This window comes from Antechinus flavipes, chromosome 6, assembly GCF_016432865.1.
Source record: "Antechinus flavipes isolate AdamAnt ecotype Samford, QLD, Australia chromosome 6, AdamAnt_v2, whole genome shotgun sequence".
In the NCBI taxonomy this organism is placed as follows: Eukaryota; Metazoa; Chordata; class Mammalia; order Dasyuromorphia; family Dasyuridae; genus Antechinus; species Antechinus flavipes.
The window spans coordinates 177,332,604-177,353,113 of NC_067403.1; the positions used below are offsets into that span (position 1 = coordinate 177,332,604).

The following is a 20,510-nucleotide window of genomic DNA, read 5'->3' on the forward strand; positions in this document are numbered from 1 at the left end:
CTGCGCCACCTAGCGGCCCATGTGTGGATTAATGGTTTTTATTTGCATTTGACAATGCACCTAGAACACACCAACATACAGCTGGCACGCATAAAATAATCTATGTCTACCTGGGAGCTGTACCATACCCTCTCTGAGGCATCCGTCAGCTGTGCGCTTTCTTCATTAAATGGAGGTTCTATATATTTACAATGAATGGAATTCAAGAACTTTAAAAGCATGATCTAACTGGAGTTAATTTAGATACAATGCTTAGCTTAGCTTATAGATTGAAATCTCACGAGTTCCCTTGTAGGCATTAGCTCAGTCTTTGTGGAGAAAAAAAGGCAAAACCACCTAACACAGGAAACCAATAGTCTTCCTGTTTAATCAACAAATCTAACATTCTATTTTGTTTATCTGTTTATATTTCTCCCCCTGCACATGTCCACTGAAAGGTGCCGCTCGACATGGTTTTATGACAAAGAGAAAATTTTCATGAGCAACCTCTGTAACCCCTTTAATGAAAGGGGAGGAAAAATTGGTTCATGCAGAAACCTTCAAATGCAGTTGAGTAGCCCACTTAGTGTGGGCTAGAGTAAGCAAGAGGGATTTCACCGGCATCCATTCAGTCAGTGCTTACGAGGGTTGAAAGAAATTCCAAAGAGTCATCAGAGGAGGAAAATGAAAGGTAATGATTCTTGCCCCACAGGTAAAAGCCTTTGAAAATGTGTAATATGTAAAATTCTCTAACACCCCCAGGATACTTTTTCCAGAATTAACAATATAAATTGTCCCCCTGTGTCTGGGGCTTCCATTCAACTATCTAATCACTACGCAGAGTAACCAGAAGTTACTGAGCTCCAGGCACGATGAACAAGGTCCTACTCTTGTCCTGTCTTGCACTAACTCTTGTTCTCTTTGCCAGTGGGGCACCAACATTGCCTCCTCCCACCACTTTGCTGCAGTACTTAATACCCGACTTAATAGAAGTCCAAAAGAAACTCAATGTAAGTATCTTGCTATTTTTTTAAAACCTAAAAATATTGTACTGATTTCATTTTCATGGGATTCATATTAATGACATTTTTACTTTCTTAGGATGTATCAGAAAGGATGAAGAGGTATGAACTCTACATCCCGAGTAATGTAAGTAAGCATTTTTTCTACTAATTTTTGGAAATTTTCAAATTTAAGATCATTAGGAAGTAGAATTTTTTTATAAAAAGCTACTATCTGATGACTTTAGTATTCAATTAAGTTAACTCTAGGGAAATTTTTTTTAAGTTATTCTGTATTTTCTAAGGACCAAATAATCAAATTAGGGTTATATGTAGATGGGTAGATAGATCTAAACACTTATCTATTATACCTTCCCCCACACACACATAAAAAGAAAATGAGAATGTTGAACATCTACTTTTCTTTTGAAGTAGTGTTTTGTTTTCTAATAGGTAACTATATTGAGATTACCTAATGCTTAAAAATGTGTTTTCAAAATTGGAAATCAACATTGATTACACACATTATTGGACCCAGGGTCAAAGGAGATCATTTATATTAAGTGTGTGCTGGATATGAATCAGTTGTCATCATTATTACTCAGAGGTAGCCAGGTATAGTCACACACCCCCAGGAGTCAGGAATATAGAGTCAAATCAGCCTCTGACACAACAGCTTGTGTAATTCTGGCCTAACCATAAGTTAGAGAAAACAGTTAATCTGCCTTAGCAGAGGGGTTTTCTTCAGTCCGGTGTTACCCACACCAATGAAATGACAGATTTTCGTGCATATGCATAGATGATCATTATATCACATAGATGGCAAACTTCACAATGTAAAAAACCCAGCTAGATTCTCATTCTGTATGGGAACAGCAAATGTTCTTGGGAATAGGATAGTGGCTGGGTCTGTGATCTCTTCAAGATAAAGACCTTCCAGGTGAAGATGTGCTCTCTGTTGATTTGGGGAGGCCCCTCTTCTAGCTTCCCAGAGTAAGGAGTGTTTAAATGACTCGGCCAATGCCACACACCCGTCTGTGGTAGAGGTGAGATACAGTCACAAACCAAACCAAAATCTTTCATTAAAGAAGGAGGTGGTATCTTGTAAGCCAACAGTGGGAAGCAGGTTTGTTAAGAAGTTATCCTTTAAAATGCCACATGATTTCCAAGTCTGAAAGTTTTATTTTGTTAGGCTCTGCTTTACTTGGTTGGCAGTAGTTCATAGTTTCATCCTACAACTGGAAGGCTTTTTTTTTATCTGGAAACAGGGCTTACCCCAGGATGATCCCAAGTCCAGGAACACTGTCTTGTTGTCCTTTGCAGCACAACACAAAATTTTACACACACACACACACACAATTTCATTTGATTTGCACTAACTGTAAGGAGAGTGTTATTCTTCTCTGCAGATTATAAAGTGGGCTTGGGAGAGATTAAGGGACCTGACTAGTCATATAACTGGAAAGAATCAGAGATAGGGTTTAAACATGGCAAAGTCCTCCAGTCTCCAAGGCATGTTCTCAAGTCACCAGGTTACCTAGCTATCTCTGATGGTTTTTGAGTCTGACTTTGAATAAAGCTAAATAGCAAAGTCAGATCTGAGGAAGGAAATGTTTTCTAGGCATGAAGATCATCTCTGTTAAGGCACAGAGATGGGAAAAGGGGGAAAAGTCATGTTCAAGGAACTGTTAATGGTCCCGTTTGACTTGAAGATAGACTGTATAAATTGGTGTAACATGGCCTAAGTCTAGAAAGGTCAAGTTAATCAATTATTGAAAGCTCATTTGAGCAGATTTTAGAAAGGCTTTGAACCATTTCATTTAAAGGTGAAGTCATTTTTATTATCTGAAACAGAGAGCACTGGATTATCAGGAGGACCTGGATTCAAATTCTACCTCTTATTCCAATTAGCAGTGAGTCCATGAGGAGGTCAATCAACCTCTTTCAGTTTGTTTTGCCATTAAAAAAAAAAAAAGTAATGATACCTACTTCACAGCGTTGTGACAGTCAAATAAAATAATGTAGGTAAACCACTTACCATTAGCATATATCTATTATTATTATTGTTGTTGTTGTTGTCCTGTCATAAATGAAAGAAGATCCAATCTAACAGCAGAAGGATTAGAGTTCCAGTCTCCTTTTTCATGCTAATTATATCTAGGACCCCTATCTAGTCAGTCACTAAAGCTCTCTAAATCTCATTTAAAAATGAGAGAGAACAACCTTTGTCCAATTCACATTTGTTGTCTTGAACTAGACAGATAGATGTGTACATATGTATATACTAGTGTTTACATAGTACTTTAAGGTTTACAAAACACTTTAGTTTTTAACCTCACAACAACCCTGAGAGGCAAAGGCTAGTGTTATCCTGGTTTTACAAGAAACTGAGGCAGACATGGGGTAACTTGTTTATGGCCACACAATACATGTTTGAGACTGAATTTTAATTCATGTTTTTCTGACTCCAAATTGAACATTCTATCCATTGTGCCACCTAAAAGCCCCTGATGTGTGAAGGTGCTTTGTAAACTACCCCACACCATGTAAATATAAAGTTATTAGTGTTAATAGCAAGTTGAACTATAAGGTTTAAAGCAAGTAAGTTTTTTCAGAATCTTTCACATAGGGAGCATTTTGAGGATGTAGATGGAGAAAAATGTATCATTAAAAACAAACAAATATTTAACACATGACCACAATTATATATAAAAGCACAAACAAAACCTAAGCTAATTCCTATACTAAATATATAGTCAATAGTCAGAGCTTGGATGGGAGAAAACCTACCCTAACCTATTCTTCCACAGAGGAGATAAAGATAATTCCCTAGACCTCAGCTTTTCTATCCCTGGATTTATATAATCTCAACCTATGACATTTAAAGTTTTAAAAAAGTTTAAAAAAAAGAAAAAGATTATGTGAAAACTGACTTACTCTTTTGACTACAGGCCAGTAGCATCGCAGACCTGCAGTGTTTCACTAAAGAACTGAACCCTGTGGCTGAAGCATTGAAATATGAATCAAGAGAAGCTTCAGATATTCAGGATCATATCAGTAACATTAATTTGACTGTTAATAACTTAATGGTAAGGATATTATAATTTTTTTGTTTCTTGGCAACAATATAAGTGAAAAGATACTATATCCTAAAGGACCACAAGATAAAACAATAGTCTAGGTATAGCTGGGATATAGGATTAAGAGGTATTCACACTTTTGGTGTTTGGGGACATACCACGTATGCATTTGACTATCATGTCCATGTTTAAAATTAACCAAGTCGCTTTTTTAAACGAGAAATCTTGAAAAAGACATTGAAGCATTCAGATTTTGGTTGATTGGTATGCAGTAAATTATAAAATATAGGGTTCTTTCCTACATGTTATACTGGGGAAATGATATGTTGAACCTGACCAGCTTTAACTTTTACACTGATAGTAACACCACCCTAAGAATTAAGAATACAGTCCATTTTCAATTTCTATTATAAGGAAGGTCAAGGATAATTTTTGTTTGTTGTTCAGTTGTTTCAATTGTGTCTGACTCTTTGAGACCCTATTTGGGATTTTTTGGCAAAGATATTGGGGAGGTTTGCCATTTCTTTCTCCAGCTTATTTTACAGATAAGGAAAAAGAGACAATTGATTTGCCCAGAATCACAGAGCTAGTTAAGTATATGAGACTGGATTTGAACTCAAGAAGATGAGTTTTCCTAACTTAAGGCCCAGCACCCTATTCACTGTACCATATACTTGCCCCAAGTCAGGGTTACTACCAGTTCAAAAATGAGAATTTAGGAAAAATAGACAAATTTAATTTTACTCACTAGTTTAAACCTTTCCCACTTCAAACTATCAGGCACTCTGCAAAAAGGCACTGAGGGTACCTTAAAAAAGGCAGTTCAGCATGCATTTTAGGTTGGAGATTAGGCAAGCTGGAGAGCATCTAGCATAAGACAGTGGAGGACTCAAGGATATGACATATGAGGATCAGTTAAAGGATAGAGGGATGTTTAGCCAGTTGAAGAGAAGAAAAGTATATGAATTCTTACATGAAAGAGGATTTGGACAGTTCTCTTTGACTGCTTAAAAAAAACAAAACCTAAGAACAACAATGTCAATTAAAAAAAACCTCCTAACAGTCAGAACTTTCAAAAAGCAAAATAGCTGCCTTGGAAGGAAGTAGTTTCTTATCTTTCAAGCAGAGACTAGACAACCACTTTTGCAAGTAGGTCCCGATACTCTTATTGAACTATGAATTGGACTTGATGTCCTCTGAGGTTCCTTCCAACTCTGAGATGCTATGACTTGTAGACTATAATCTAAAAGTCTCAAAGAGCTTACTCTTTTAAGTCCTCTTCCCTTACTTTGCCAAGTGATCAATTCCCAGCATGTTCATTGTGCCTCTCTCAAAAAAAAAAAAAATTACTACATAATTTCATTAAAACAGTAACTAAGTCTAGCTGTCCCAAAATGTAAAACCCAAATTGTTCACAACTATGGTTACTTTCTTCTTAATTTAAGTGATCAAAAGTCATTATGACTACCTTGGTTCTCAAAAGTATGCCACTAATTTTGCTAGATGTGCCTCTGAATGAGATGTTCCATTATTGCAAATAGAAGAAAAATTGTTAAAAGTTTTATTGAATATCCACTTTATTCAGCACATGTAGTTAAGTATAATATTTATAAAACTTGCAAATCTCACATATACACCAAGCTCGAAACATCAGACTGTCTTAAGACTCAACAAAAATATCTGTTCTTATTGAAGGGAAACATACACACATGTGCGAGAGAGACAGACATATGAACAGGGAGGGGGAAGGAGAGACTACTAACAACAAAGAATACTGGGAGATGCATGGGAGCAAAAAAAAAAAAAAACTACTTGAGAACCTTAAATACAGAATCTTTTTCTTTTTACTCAAAACCAATCTAAAAGAGACACTAAATTCTTTCAAAAATTTTGATTGACATCAAAACAAACAAACCCCCCACACACACACCAGCACCCACCAGTTTTTTCTTTAATTCAGCTACAGCTAGGTGGCACAGTGAATAGAGCTCTGGACCCAGAAGCATGAAGACATGTCCCTGAATGCAGATCGAACCTCAGACACTTAGCAGATATGTGACCCGGGGCAAGTCACTTAAGTCTGTTTGCCTCAATTTCCTCATCCATAAAATGAGTTGAATAAAGAAATGGCAAACCATTCTAGTATCTTTATAAAGAAAACTCTAAATGGGGTCCCAAAGAGTTGGACACAATTGAAAAAGACTGAACAAAAAATAAAGCTGTTAAGATAGGTGATAGTATATCATCATCAACCTAACAATAATAGATAATATTTATAGGTATTGAGAGTTTGAATGAAAAAATAAAAAGGTTTGTGTCCCTTTTAAAAGCTAATTGTCCCAAGACATTTGGGACACTTTGCATTTTTTCTCATTTTATCTTCAGACAACTCTGGAAGGCAGGTTGTAGTGTTAATCCCATTTCATACATTAGAGTAATAAGGAAGATAGAAGTTAAACATCTTGCCCAAGATCACATAGCTATTATGTGTCTAAGGTGGTATTTGAACTCAGGTTTCCTTGACCCCAGAGCCAATGCTCTATCCACTGTATAATCAAGGGGATCCTTTATTATATTACTTTTGATTCCTTTTACGTAAGGTAGAGTCACTAGTTTAATAACTGATTTTAATTACAGGGGTAAAAACCCTTTATACTCAAATGTGGATCAAGGCAGTTTTCTCATCCTGGCAACCAGTTCTATTGCATGAATAAAGTCTTTCTTTTTAGCAAAGCAGACAGTACAAGGTCACTGGACCGCAGGTCTTCCCTGTGGTCAAGATTTCTAAGGATCAGGAACTTTTATCAGTTCAGTAGGTGAAGAACTACTGATCAAGAGGCATTTAGCTCTGTCCTTGTCTCTAAATCCACCCTAAATCAGAAGGTTAGGCTTTTGCTCAGAGGTCTACCACTATAACTTCAGGGAAACTGATGGAGTGAGAATGAAGATGGACCACCTAAACGATTCAGCAAGATGTTAATAGCTACAAGTAGGGTGTGTGTGTGTGTGTGTGTGTGTGTGTGTGTGTGTGTGTGTGTGTGATGTGTTAAAAGACTATTTTCATATTTAATGTAATTCAGGAAGAGGGAGAAAAGATGGCATTATACTTCCGAGACAATAAACCAAAGCAAAATCTTAGATTTGTGCCATTACCAAATACTAATAGTATCAATAAATAGCAATACATTATTCTAATATTCAAAATGTTTGCTATTAGTGAACAATCTCCATCATGTCGATTGACCTGGTGTGGGTCTGTCTGTGCATCTGTAATCCACTGTAGTTTGGATAGACTCGTCAACAGGTCAGATGCAGGGTGATGAATTTGGGGGGTAGTTTTAAATTCTCAAAACTATAGTGTATTGTAAGGAAGTTATGTCCACACTACAAAAATTAAAGAAGCTTAATGTCCTAAAGAATCCTCTGTGTTTGAAAAGGATAGCTCTAGATTGGCTAGGGTCTGCTCTTCTTAACAAGAAGTCCATTTAAAAGTCATTTGTGAGGAGTAACATGGCATTTCTTTGTCTTTTGTTTTTATTGTAGGGATCTGAAACACAGTGTCACTATGCTGCCAAGATTAAGATCGCAGGCTTTTTTCAAGAATTCATTACTTTCTGCCAAAGACTCATCCAATTAACTCGATGATAACTAATTAATTGTCTGGGTAGAATTATTTATTTAAATATTTAAATTTTATAATTTATTGCTGAATGTATGGTTTACTATGATTTATAACTATTGGTCTTAGTCTTCAGATACTGAACATAATAGATCTTATGATCCTAACAGTAAGCCCTAGGGGCTTTAAAACTACTTTAAATTATCATCTCAAAGATTATTTATTAAATTATAACTTGTTAAATGTAATGTCTGTGTAGGTTAATAAAGTTATTTAATAAATCTGATGATGGATAACAAGAAGCTTGATTATTTTGTGTATTTGGGTATGACTGAAAATGACTAAATAATGATATTATTAGTTTTATACTTTTAAGCCTATTCATCTATATCATAACCACTACAACTCCTCAAAGCTCCTGCAAGCCACTTCCCCTGCACTAGTCAATCTTTTCTCTTTTACCCATCTTGACTTCTTAGTGAACCAATTCAACTCCACACTAATCTCTCCTCTTCAATCCCCAGCCTTCTATATCATTTATATCCCTCTTATATGCCTTGGATCACTCCCATCTTTCATCACCTTTGCACCTAAATATACTGCTAAATGCAAAGTGGAGAAAAATCTAAAAACCATTCCAAATGAATCCACAAATCTATATTATTTTCAACTAAGCCCTCCCTGCTGCTAGGCAATCCTGCTATACTTCCCTTTTATTAGCCCACTCACCTACTCTCCATAAAGGCTATTCTGAATTTTTTTAAGGCAGATACTACTGCAACACTCTCCTCCTTTACCAGTTTCATTTGGTAAAGTAGTTTTGCTCATTACCAAGGCTAAACTTCATTCTTTCTATTCTAATATACTGCCCTCTCTAGATCATCCTTACTGAGAGATTTTCCATCTCTGCTCTATTGACTACTTCTATGCTGTTTAAAAAAATGTGACTGTCTCCCCTATTCTGGAAAAAAAAAAAACCCTCACTTGATCCTTCCATCTCTTTTATCATTAACTCTTCCACCCTTTGTAGCTAAACACCTGGAAAAAAACTGTCTACAATAGGTACCTTCACTGTCTCTTTGAGGTGTTTTCTCAACCTCAGCTCTTCTGCTTTCACCATTCCACCAAATCTGTTCTCTCCAAAGTTGTCAGCAATCTCTCAAAAGCCAAACCTTTCCCAGTCCTCATTCTCCTTGGTCTCTCTGAAGCCTCTGATACTGGGAACATTCTCCATCTCGATTGTCTCTCCTAGTTCTACTCTTCACTATCTGATTACTCCTCTTCTTTCCTTTACTGGATTAAGACTATGGCCTCAAACTTGCAGGATCTCTTCTCCCATCTATACTACTATATATCTTTTCCCCTAAGCCCTACCCACCTCCTATCTTCCCTACTAGTATAAAGGACAATAGCAATTTCAGAGTCTCCCACCAAGTCATCTTAAATTCCTCCCTTTCACTCACTCCCCATATCCAAGTTGTTGCTAAAGTCTGTGGAATTCAAGAAGAGCCCTCCTCTTCTCTGACACTGCTCCCATCTTGGGGCAGGTTCTTATCATCCCACACCTGGATGCTGTGTTCAACCATAAGAGGATATGCTTCCTACAAATCAGAACACTGCAAATGGCAGTAAGTTGTACCTCTTCCATTACTTATGGAACTTCTGCTGTTTGATGGCCAGAAGTAAGGCAGAATCAAATCTGCAAAGTCCTGTTTATAAACTAGAAATACACTTGCATACATCAGTTCCAGTTGTCCTTTGCAGGAACAGTGATCAACTAAACATATTCTCTTAAAATCATGGTATAAGTGTGGCACAGTAAAATTTTATTTGCGCAATAGATAGTCAAACTTACTGTACGCAGTTTAGTTTTCCTAAAGTTCCTTGCATGAAGTCCATGAATCCAGGGTTTGGGAAGGGTAGAGGGGTTGTTTAAAAGATAAAAGACTCTGCTACAAAAACAAAAGATGACTATCAAGATTTATTTGCTTTTTTGTTTGTTTTTAAAGTATCTGATAATCTAAAAATACCATTTGTTGCCTGATTGGGTTCAGAAATGTATCCGCAAGTTTAACGTGGTGGTCACTCAGAATTCACAGCTGAATTTTAGACAAAGCAGTTTCTCCTACATAATCACAGACAAATCTGTCAAGTACTCTCATCTCCATTATGTCATTTCACATTTGTGCCCCGTATTTGAGGCAAAATATATTTGGCTGAGTATTTTTATCCATGGTCTTGAATTAAAAGCATAGAAGGTTTATTTATTTGCTGAAGACATAAAACTATTTTACCAGAAAACACAGGATAAAATGGAATAATGTGTTACAAAGGGTAACTGAGCTCAGGAAACAGCCCATGTAAATCTAAGTTTAGCAATAAATGAAAAAAAGATGAATGTTCAATAATAAAGAGGCCTTTGAAGCATTCTTGAAAAGAAAACCAGACCTGAAGATATTATTTACTTCTTCTATACTCCAGATAACAGGAATTCAGAGAAGAGAAGAGCAGGAGGGAAAAGATAGAGAATAAATGCAACTAGCCAAGGACAGCAAGAGCAAGAACAGAAGGACTAGTTAAGACCAAATTTTTCTTTCTAAATATAAAGAGGTTAGAGGTGGGGCAGGTAATAAAGAAAAGGAAGATCTGGCATTATAAAGAGAATCCACCAACAGCTGCCTATAGGTGAATCAGTGTTTTTGGAGGTGAGGGGGTGAAGGGGGACTTACATTACAAAATGGGAGGGTACATGAAAAGGGCAAGATATATAGCAGGAATAAGGAAAGTATGTGGGATACCCAGGTCAAATCAAGATCTAATACTGAAGGAACTCATAATCTCAAAAACTTACAAGAGAATGGGCTGGGGGGTGGAGGGGGAGAGGAGGGAGAATTGAAAAGGGAAAGGGGAAAGGAGGGAAGCCTTGCTTTGGTGAAAGAAGGAAGTTCCAATATGAATGCTTCTATAGGTAAAGAGATAGGGTGTCTGAAGAAAAATAAGGGACTTATACTGGGTGGTCTAGGGAACTTGGTGCTTGGGAAAAAACCTCTCTTTCTACCTCATGAAATGAAGAATTAGAACTGTTGGGGGCAACTAACACCTGAGAGAATGAGAGAGCACGAGCCTAGGGAGGTGATTTTGAGGAAAATGGGGAAAAGAAGCTAATCATGGAGAAGATATAGATCAGTGGTGGACTATATAATCAGAGATTAGGGTAGGGAGGAGGTCCTACTAAAAAATAGTAATGAGCATCATTTGGTGAGGCACAACGGAAAAGGGAAATTCATGGGGAAAGATCTGTAAGGCAGTAGCAGAAACTCCCTAAAGAGGAGAGTCCAGATTAGATACCCTGGAAATTTTGATTCCATGAGGAATACTGTGGTGATCTTCCCAAATGCAGCCAGGTGATAAAAGTTCAGATCTTTTATTATCTCCAATATAGTAAGTTTGTAAGGATTCCAACAGAATACAGTTAATAGACAAAGACTAGATAATTACAAGGGACATGAATCAGAGAATGAGGGTCTAGAGTTGACTGAAAAAGATGAATATTGGAGTAAGAGAAAATTTCAGTAAAATTTTAAAAACTACTGAACAGAAATAATTGAAAAGAGGGAATTTACTGCCTGAGAAGAAAAAAAAAAGGGGGGGGAATAGAACTGAGAATTAAATAAGCAGATAAAAGCAGGAAAAAAAAAAAGGAACTAATAACAGAAACTCCAAAGGGAAAGGGGCAACAAATTTGAGAGAGGTTGGGAAGAAAGGCAATGGGAGCAGAAACATCTTAAAAAAAAAGATTAAGCCAAAGTAACTGAAGGAATATAATACTCTGTATAGCAAAAGAGGCAGAAAAATCGTAACGTGAAAAAAAATCCCAATATTAGGGACAGAGAAAAGTATAAACCTAATTCTCATAAATGAATTAAACAATCCAACAAAATGTAAAAGTTACAGAATGCATAAGAAACAAAACCCTATAATCAATTCCTTACAAGAAATTTTAAAACATTTTAAAAACAAATACAAAAAATAAATAAAAATAAATACAAGAAAAAAGTGAAGGCCCTAGAAAAAATGTACTATATATTAAGTGGACCCAAAAAAGTAGGAATTACAATCATTCTGACAAAGCAAAAAAAAAAAAAAAAAAAAAAAAACATTCAAAAAAGTAAAAAACAAGGAAACTGCATCGTGCTAAAAGGAATACTATACAACAAATCAGTATAAGTAATAAACTTATATGCTACAAATGCCTTTTCATCCAAATGCATAAAGGAAACACTATCTGAGCTACAAGAACAGTTAACAGGAGACTTCAATATCTCTTTCTTAGTTTTATATAAGTCTAAAAGAAAAATCAACAAAAGGGAAAACATGAAATTGAACCAAGTGCTGGAGAAACTAGAGTTAAAAGATCTATGACACCTCATAAAAGGGACTGTAAAACAATATACTTATTTTTCAGCACTACATGGAATTTTTACAAAAACTGTCTATTACTGTCCATGTACAAGAGCAGAAATATTGTAAACAAATGAAAAAGACAGAAATAGTTAATACATCTTTTGCAAAAACACAACACAATTAAAATAATCACTGATTCAGGGAAGACCACAAACAATACATAGATCTGAATCTATTTAATAATGAAATCTTAAATAATGAGTAGGTCAAAAAATCATAGAAACAATGAATAATTACATGGAAAAAACCTATGATGATCAAACAACATATCAAAATTTCTGGGATGCAATGAAAGTAGTCCTCAGGGGAAAAAGTCATATTCCTCGAAATATTTGTTAAAAATAGAAAAAAAGAGGATTAGTGAATTGAATATACATTTTAAAAAATAAAAAAGACAACTAATAACCTAAAGTAAGTGCAGAAAAAGAGATACTAAAAATTAGAAAAGAAACATAAATTGGAAACAAAAAATGGAATTTATAAAACTAAAATCCAACTTTTTCAAGATTAATAAAATTGACAAATCTTTAATCTGAGTAAAGAGGGCAGAGAATTAAATCAATAAAATAGAAAATGAGCAAGGTGAAATCACAACAAAACCAGAAGAAATAAAAATAATCAGAACATATTGTACATAATTATATCCTAACAAAACTAAGAACACAAAAGAAATACAGAAATACCTTAAAAACAAAAAATTTTAAATAACCAAAGACTATATAAAAATCATAATCCACTCTCAAAAAAGAATATAGATCTTACTGTAAAGGAAGTATCAAAGAAAAAATCCTTATCCTGATGGATTCACAGGAAAAGTCTATCAGACTTTTAGAGAACAAGTAGCACCCACACTTCATAAATTATTCTCAAAATTGAGAAAGAAAACACCCTACCAGAATGCTTTTATAAAATAAAGAGTCATAATAACTAGATCAAGGAAAAAGAAAATGTAGAAGGAAAATCTTTAATGAATATCATTATCATTAATGAATGACTTAAAATTTGAAATCAAAATTCTGCCAAGAGGAAACAGTGATTTTTTAAAGAACTCCATTCATTACTATCAGGTGGTATTTTTTTTGGTCAGGGATACAAGGAGGTTCAACATTAAGAAAATAATCAACATAATTAATCGCATTAAAAACAAAACTATGTAAAACTACATTATTATTTCAATAGATGTAGAAAAACCCTTTGACATAGCATAATACTCATTTATCCTTAAAACTCTAAAAAGAGTAAGCATAAAGGGGCTTTTTTTTTAACATCATAAAAAATACCTAAGACCAAAAGCAAGCATCAGATATAGTGGGAATACAATAAAACCTTTTCCAAAAAATACATGAGTAAAGTGAAGATGCCAGTTCTCCCTATTATGTCTTTAATATGGTCCTGGAAATATTAGCATCAACAATAAGAGAAAGAGAAAGAAATCAGAGCCTAAAGATAGATAAATAAGTGATGTTTTTCCCTTTTTGTTGATATGAAAATATACTTGGAAAATCTTGGGAGATCAGCAAAGATCCTAATTAAGACAATTAATAGAATCAGCAAAGTTGTAAGTTATAAAATAATCCTAAACAATAATCAACAGCATTGCTATATAATAATAACAAAACACAAGAAATTTTAGAAATTGAAATTCCATTCTAAGTAACTATAAAAAGTATAAAATATATCAGGATTGATTCATCAAAGAACACAAGATTTTTACAGGTTTCATTTCATTTTATGTTAGAGGAATATGCAATGCTTATGATTAGCTATGCCAATATAACTGGCAATACTATCAAAATTAATTTATATATTTTTATTGCTAAATCAAATTACCAAGGGGGATACTTTATAGAACTTGATAAAATAATAACAAAAGTCATTTGGAAAAACAAAAAATCTAAAATATCAAAGGAAATATGGGAAAAAATAAGGATGAAGGGGAAACAGCACTTCTAGACCTCAAACTATATCGTAAACCAACTGGTTTGGGTTAAAAAATAAAGCTAATCAATGAAGCAGAACAGACAAAGAAGAATAGAAACAATGGGTTCAGTAACTCTATGTTTCATAAAATGGAAAACATAAATTATCTAGGAAAAAACTTTATTTAATACAAACTGCTCAGAAAACTGGCGAAACTTAGTTATAGACCATACCTTATACTATATTCCACAGTATATTCTAAATGGATACATGGTAAAATTTAGGGAAAAAATTAGAAGATCATATCCTTCTCACAGCTATAGGTAGGAGATATATTCTTACTCAACCAAGCAATAGAGGCAATTGCAAATCGTAAAATATTCAACTTTGTTACAAGAAACTGAAAAGCTTCTGTATAGACAATATTAATGATCAGAAGATTAAGTGGTCAAGTGGAAAAAAAATTGTATGAAATTGATGTTTGGTATGTAAGATAAACTATATATATGTATCTATACATAGACACACACATATATATATATACACATACACACATATAAACAAATGTATACTTGCATATATATAAGACCAACAGTTATTCCCTAATAGATAAGTGGTCAGAGGATAAGTACAATTCTCCAAGGAATTACAAAATACTCATGACCACATGAAAGAATGTTTCAAATCACTAATAAGAGAAATGCATACCAAAATAATGCTGAGATTTCACCTCACATCATGCAAATTAGTGAAAATGACAAATTATAGTAATAGTTAATGTTGGAATCACAGTAGAATAGACACATTAACACATTCCTGAGGGAGCTGTGAAATGATACAATTATTTTGGAAAGCAACTTAGAATTCTGTAAATAAAATGACTAAAACGTCCAGACTCTCTGAACTAGAAACTCTCATTATTGGCTTTTCACTTAAAGAAGCCATAGATTAAAAAAAAAGTTCACACATACACCAAAATATTTATAGTATCACTTTTTATGATAGCAAAGAATTGTTAACACAATATGTCTATTGATAGGAAAATGGCTAAACAAATTATGGTACATGAATGTAATGGAATATTGCTATGCTTATCTGTCCTTTGTTCTCAATGGTGACAATGACACGGGAAGTGATGCCATATTGGATTTGAGTGAGGAAGAGCTTTACAAAAATCAACAGTCTCACTTTCTCCTCTGAAACTATCTAGATCCAGTGGCCAGACAAAGATCAGGATGACTGGAGATGGCCTTGTGCTATAAGAAATGTGTGTAATGTAAAATATATATGTGAGAGAGAGAGAGAGAGAGAGAGTGTGTGTGTGTGTGTGTGTATGTGTAATGAATAGAGAGAAGCAAAGAAATATCTACATAAACCAATGCAGTGTGAAGTAGGCAAAACCAAGAAAACAATATCCATAAAAATGACAACAATGTAAATGAAAGAACCAAGAACACATAAAAACCAAAAATGAACATAACAAAAGTATAAAGATCAAGTGTTACACAAATGAAGAGATAACACCTCCAACCCACCCCTTTTTGGAAGTGATAGATGCACAAGTGTTATGCATTGTACAGGGTTTTGTTTTTTGTTTTTGTTTTTTTTTTTTTTTTTTACTTTTTTCAATGTATTATTTGGTTGTGATTTTTTTTCCTCTTTTAAAAATATTATGGTTTATGAGATCATTCTCTGGGATGGGGAAGTGAGGTATGTAGTTCTAGTCCATTTTTTAATCTTTGAATTCTGAGTATTGCTCACAGTACTTTGCATGGGGACATATAATAAATTGTAACTAATAATGTGCTATATAAATTCCTTATAAAACTGAAATTATATTCTTCTGGAAAAATTTTGGTTTATAGTCCTAAGAATCCTAAGGCTATATATCAAGACTTCATTACAATAAACAAAGTCATTCATATAAATCAAAGGACATGTATCATTTAGCACTAACTGTTAAAGGTCTAAAGCGGAAAAAGTATTTAAACAGAAACAAGTGACTACTTAATAAGTCCTGTTACAACTCCTTCTATTTCTCCCCCTAAAAAGCATTGCTTTTAGAATAAGATCTTAAGTTTTGGAAAAGGAGAATATTAAACTATCAACAAGGCCAAAATGGCTCTAAATTCCTAAAGATTAAAAAAAAGCAAATCCTTATGCTTCAGCTTGACCCACTAGTTTTCACTTCAATTGGCAGAAGAAATGACAAACAATAGTAATATCCAATGTTGGTTCAGCAGTAAGCAAACAGCTGATTGTATTGCAAATTGGCCCATCTCTTCTGGAAAACAAATGGGAATAATAAGAAAATAGCTTCTGACCTCCTTAAAGCATATGTGGAACAGAGATATCTCTGAGTCAAAGGATACAAAAACAGGTTATAGAAAAAAGTCTCCCATATTAAATATTCACAGCATACTTTTTGCAATAGAAAAAAAAAATAATAATAAAGTGAATATTCATGGAATAATGGTTGGACAGAACACAGAAAGCATGAATAAAACATTATAATATTACACATTAAATGTTTTAATATGTCAACATATTATATATTAAAATAGGATATTATTAAATATGAAAATTCAGAGAAATCCAGGAAAACTCATGAACTGATTAGAATGAAATGCAATTATGGGTTAAACAAGGCATACACCAAGCTGCCCTCCTTGAGCCTAGATAAACGCATGTGTAAGGTCAGTGGTCAGACAGTTTGAGTGTGATGAAGACTGCTGATTCTGATCATATATGACTCAGCACTAAAGGACTCAACCTTTGAAATGACAGGGGATTCCCTACTGGCTCCTGACCAGAACCTTTAAAAGAGTAATGATACCAATCTTTGACTCCTCTAAATTCCTTGGAATTTCTATGTGGCAAGAAGCTCTCCCATGAGGACAGAAGGGAAGGGCCTTTCCTTCCCTCACCCCAGAAAAAATAACAAACCACTAAGCCCATACCTTAATTAGGTGAAATAGATTCTGGTTTGGGGGGTTGCTTCCTCTGTTTTTCTTTCCTTATCTTGAAGGAATGAGTATTAATCCTGAGGTAGATATGTTCAAGTTTAGAGGACATCTTATGTATTCACAAGGTGCAATAGTCTTAGGTTCCTTGATTAGAGCTAATTAGTCACTATTTCAACCTCTTAGAACAAATGACCAGAAGATATATCATGAAGTAGATAATACAGAGATGAGATGATATGTAAAATACCCATTCAGCAGTCCCACAAACTGCTTTAACTTCTGATGAGGCTCTAGTCCTAACTTCTCAGTAAATTATTGTTGCCTCTTTTTTTCATTATTATTTGTTTTAAGCATGTGTGCTGTGAGTTTTTTGTATTTAGCATATAATACACTGAATACCTTTTTATTCCATCCTTTATGAGATCTCTAGACAAAAGTGGTTGCTTAAACCTTAAATAATATTTTCCCAAGACACTGTGATGAAGATATAATGAGCCAAAGTCACATCCAGGACTGAACTTGGTCCAATCAGTGTGTAAAGGTCCAGAGAAGAAAGAAAAGTCTGAAGTAGAAGGGATGTAGGGCATAGTATCTTTGACCCCTTGGACTTAGCAAGGGTTATCATTTAGAGAAATCAGCAGAGAAGTGTAACACAGACAACAAATACTATTATGTAAATGAGAACACTAAAATAAAGCCTTATGCTTATGCTTATGATTGGTCTTGGCTTCCATGAAGAGAACTGGGACTCACTTTTGGCCAAAACCATTCTTTAATAAATTTTCCTTAAGATCTGATTTTCAGTGACAAAAGCTTATTTCTAACACTGGAAACACCTGGGACTGAGGGTGCAGGACATAACACATAGTCTTTGTGATCATGGCGTTAATTTGGGGCTTCTTCATTACAAGGCATGATTGGGAGGCGGTATGTAAAACCAAAAATGACTGATGTAAAATCAAGGACATTCATTTATAGATGGATTTGGGCATGGATATGTAGAGGGGACATGGGAGGGAAAAGAAAAGGAAAGGAGAAACATAGTCAAGGTAACCATTTAAAATTCAGTACCAAAGAAAGGGAGCACATTCACTTGAAAAGACAATTCGAGGGATGTCTTTGGGAAATATACATGAAATCAGGTAGTCTGATAAGTATTAAATAAAATACAAAATCTTTATCTCAGGATGAAATACATATTTGAGTTTTACATGGATGAGATTTGTCACAAATAAGGTTATGTATTTTTTGATTCTGACAATAGTGCCATAATAGAGTATAAATCATTATCTAAAACATAACAACCCTAAAGCAATTTTTGAATTGAATTTGATTTAGGTAACATAAATTAAGTACTGGAAGAGGCTCTCTAGATCAAGTCCAAACTCTTCATGTTATAGATGAGGAAAGTAAGGCAAACAGGATAAATGACTTTCCCAGAGAGACACAGCTAGAAAGTGTCAAAGGCAGTATTTGAACTTAGGTCTTCCTGACTCCAAGCTGATCATGGAGATGCTAGGTAATGAAATCTATTTCCATACTTGTCTACTGTGAAAGCAAAATGAAATAACATTTCAATTCTGTTGTGTTAAACTTTACCAAGCTGTTAGACATAGATTTTTCAAAAACCATCAAATAATACAGGTCAAAAATGATTCTTTATGTTTTAGAATGCTGGATTCATTTTCCAGGTATGCTTGTTGGTACCCTTACAATGCCACATTATCATCACTATGATAAGCCACCTTGATTGTGACTTGACAAAACAGCTATATACCTTAACATTCTCCCCCCACAAAACCATGCTTCTGTTGCAACTGATATTAGCTTATCTAGTATAACCACTAGATAATTTGCATTTTAAAATCAAACTAAAAAGCTTTATTCTTAAAATCAAGCCAATTTCTATTGTTTGTTTTGCTGATGCCTTTGGAAGGCGAGAGGGAGAGGTCAATTATACTCAGGATACAAGAATGATATAATCCCAAAGGATAGAAGACATTATGCAGAGTATAATAGACCATTATCCAACACAAATCTTAGGTCAGAGTTACATATACTTAGAAATGTTCAAATTTTACTTTGAGAGACTTCAAACTGTAATCATGAACACTTGTAATAATATTGAAAAAATGTTCCTATGGATGTTCATTTTTAAAAGTCATTATTAAAATATATAGAAAAGCTCCTCATGGATGCTACTTAAAAGTCTTGAATGCATTTATCCACATAAAATCACATTTAATATGCCTCCATAAAATAGCAATTTAATTGCATTTCAGCCAAAATTTAAGATGAAAAAAATGCTAGCAAATAAAGAGTGATATAATCAAATTAGAATTCTCTTTTAAATTTAGACAAGTTAAAATTATTACTTTGGGGAAAATAGTCATTAAAATATGTAAGTTTTAAATGGTGACACCAACCTTGGGAACAGGAAACATTTTCTGCCTTTTTTTAGTCTCTGTCCATGGAAAGAGATCTCCAACCTTGAAAAACAAGTTAGGTAAACCTTAAAAGATGATTTGGTTGCAGCATAATTAATGAAAAACACATTTTTTCAGGCAAGAAAATATCTAAGTGATCAGGCTATCATTGTTATGCCTGCTATAACCATTAAGCTAAGCAGAGTAAAATTAAAGCTGATACTTTACAGGATGCCATTTGGATCAAAAGGTCTAAAAAGGAAATTCACATATTTCCTGTTTACCCAACAATAGGCTGTCATATCTTAAATCAAACCATAATTACTTTTATCTAGATTCATCTATTTCAGTTCGTTCTCAAAGAATCAAACTTGTTGTTGAAAGCCTAGCAATATTTTCCCTTCCTATTCAGTGAAAATTGAAGCTGACTAATGTGTGTATTTTCAGTATCTATGAACATTTCTGGATTCTACATTTATAGGCATAGAGAAGCAAATACACATGCACACATATTACATTAGAGAAACATGGGAAAAAATGTCTAATAGGAATTCTACAACTGTTTATTTAAGAAATTGACCTTATCTCAAACAAAATGCTCTTATTTCTTGCTGCATTTATTACTAATGCTATGCTTATTACAAAAACTCAGTTTCATTTGAGAAAACTTATAAGTCACACATTTGCAAATTCCTGGCTGAATCTAACTATTATTTCAATTCTCTTACCTTGTTTCAGGGGCCCCGGGGAGACATGATGTCACATAGGAGAACAACATGCTGGTAAATAGAGGGAAGGACTTGTGAATCCTTCACAAATACACAATACAAGAGAGTCCAGGACAGAATGGAAGGAAGAGTCATACACAGCCTTTCACATTCCATAGAATAGTATAGTATTCACAGAAAAAAAATGCAGAAACAGTAGGGAAGGAGGCATAGCTCATAAGCAGTGCTCTCACTTGCATTTCAAAAGATAAACTAAATGAATGTTAAAGGGAGGGCAAGAATTTTTCTAATACAAGGAAAAATGTGCCATAACAGAAAGTTGGAAGC

General features: G+C 34.2%; 1 protein-coding gene and 1 long non-coding RNA gene across 2 annotated transcripts; one reads left to right on the forward strand and one right to left on the reverse strand.

Moving 5' to 3' along the window:
- Window positions 1-726: 726 nt before the first annotated feature.
- On the forward strand, window positions 727-7,752 carry LOC127541142 (interleukin-2-like). Its single transcript, XM_051966252.1, has 4 exons — window positions 727-989; window positions 1,081-1,128; window positions 3,932-4,069; window positions 7,604-7,752. The coding sequence occupies exons 1-4, from the start codon at window positions 852-854 to the stop codon at window positions 7,703-7,705; spliced, it is 426 nt and encodes a 141-aa protein (XP_051822212.1). The 5' UTR covers window positions 727-851; the 3' UTR covers window positions 7,706-7,752.
- A 10,434-nt stretch (window positions 7,753-18,186) lies between these two features.
- LOC127541144 (uncharacterized) lies at window positions 18,187-19,685 on the reverse strand. Its single transcript, XR_007948374.1, has 2 exons — window positions 19,456-19,685; window positions 18,187-18,577 (listed from the first exon to the last, which is right to left on the reverse strand). It is a non-coding gene; the product is annotated as an uncharacterized LOC127541144 (long non-coding RNA).
- Between the last annotated feature and the right edge of the window lie 825 nt (window positions 19,686-20,510).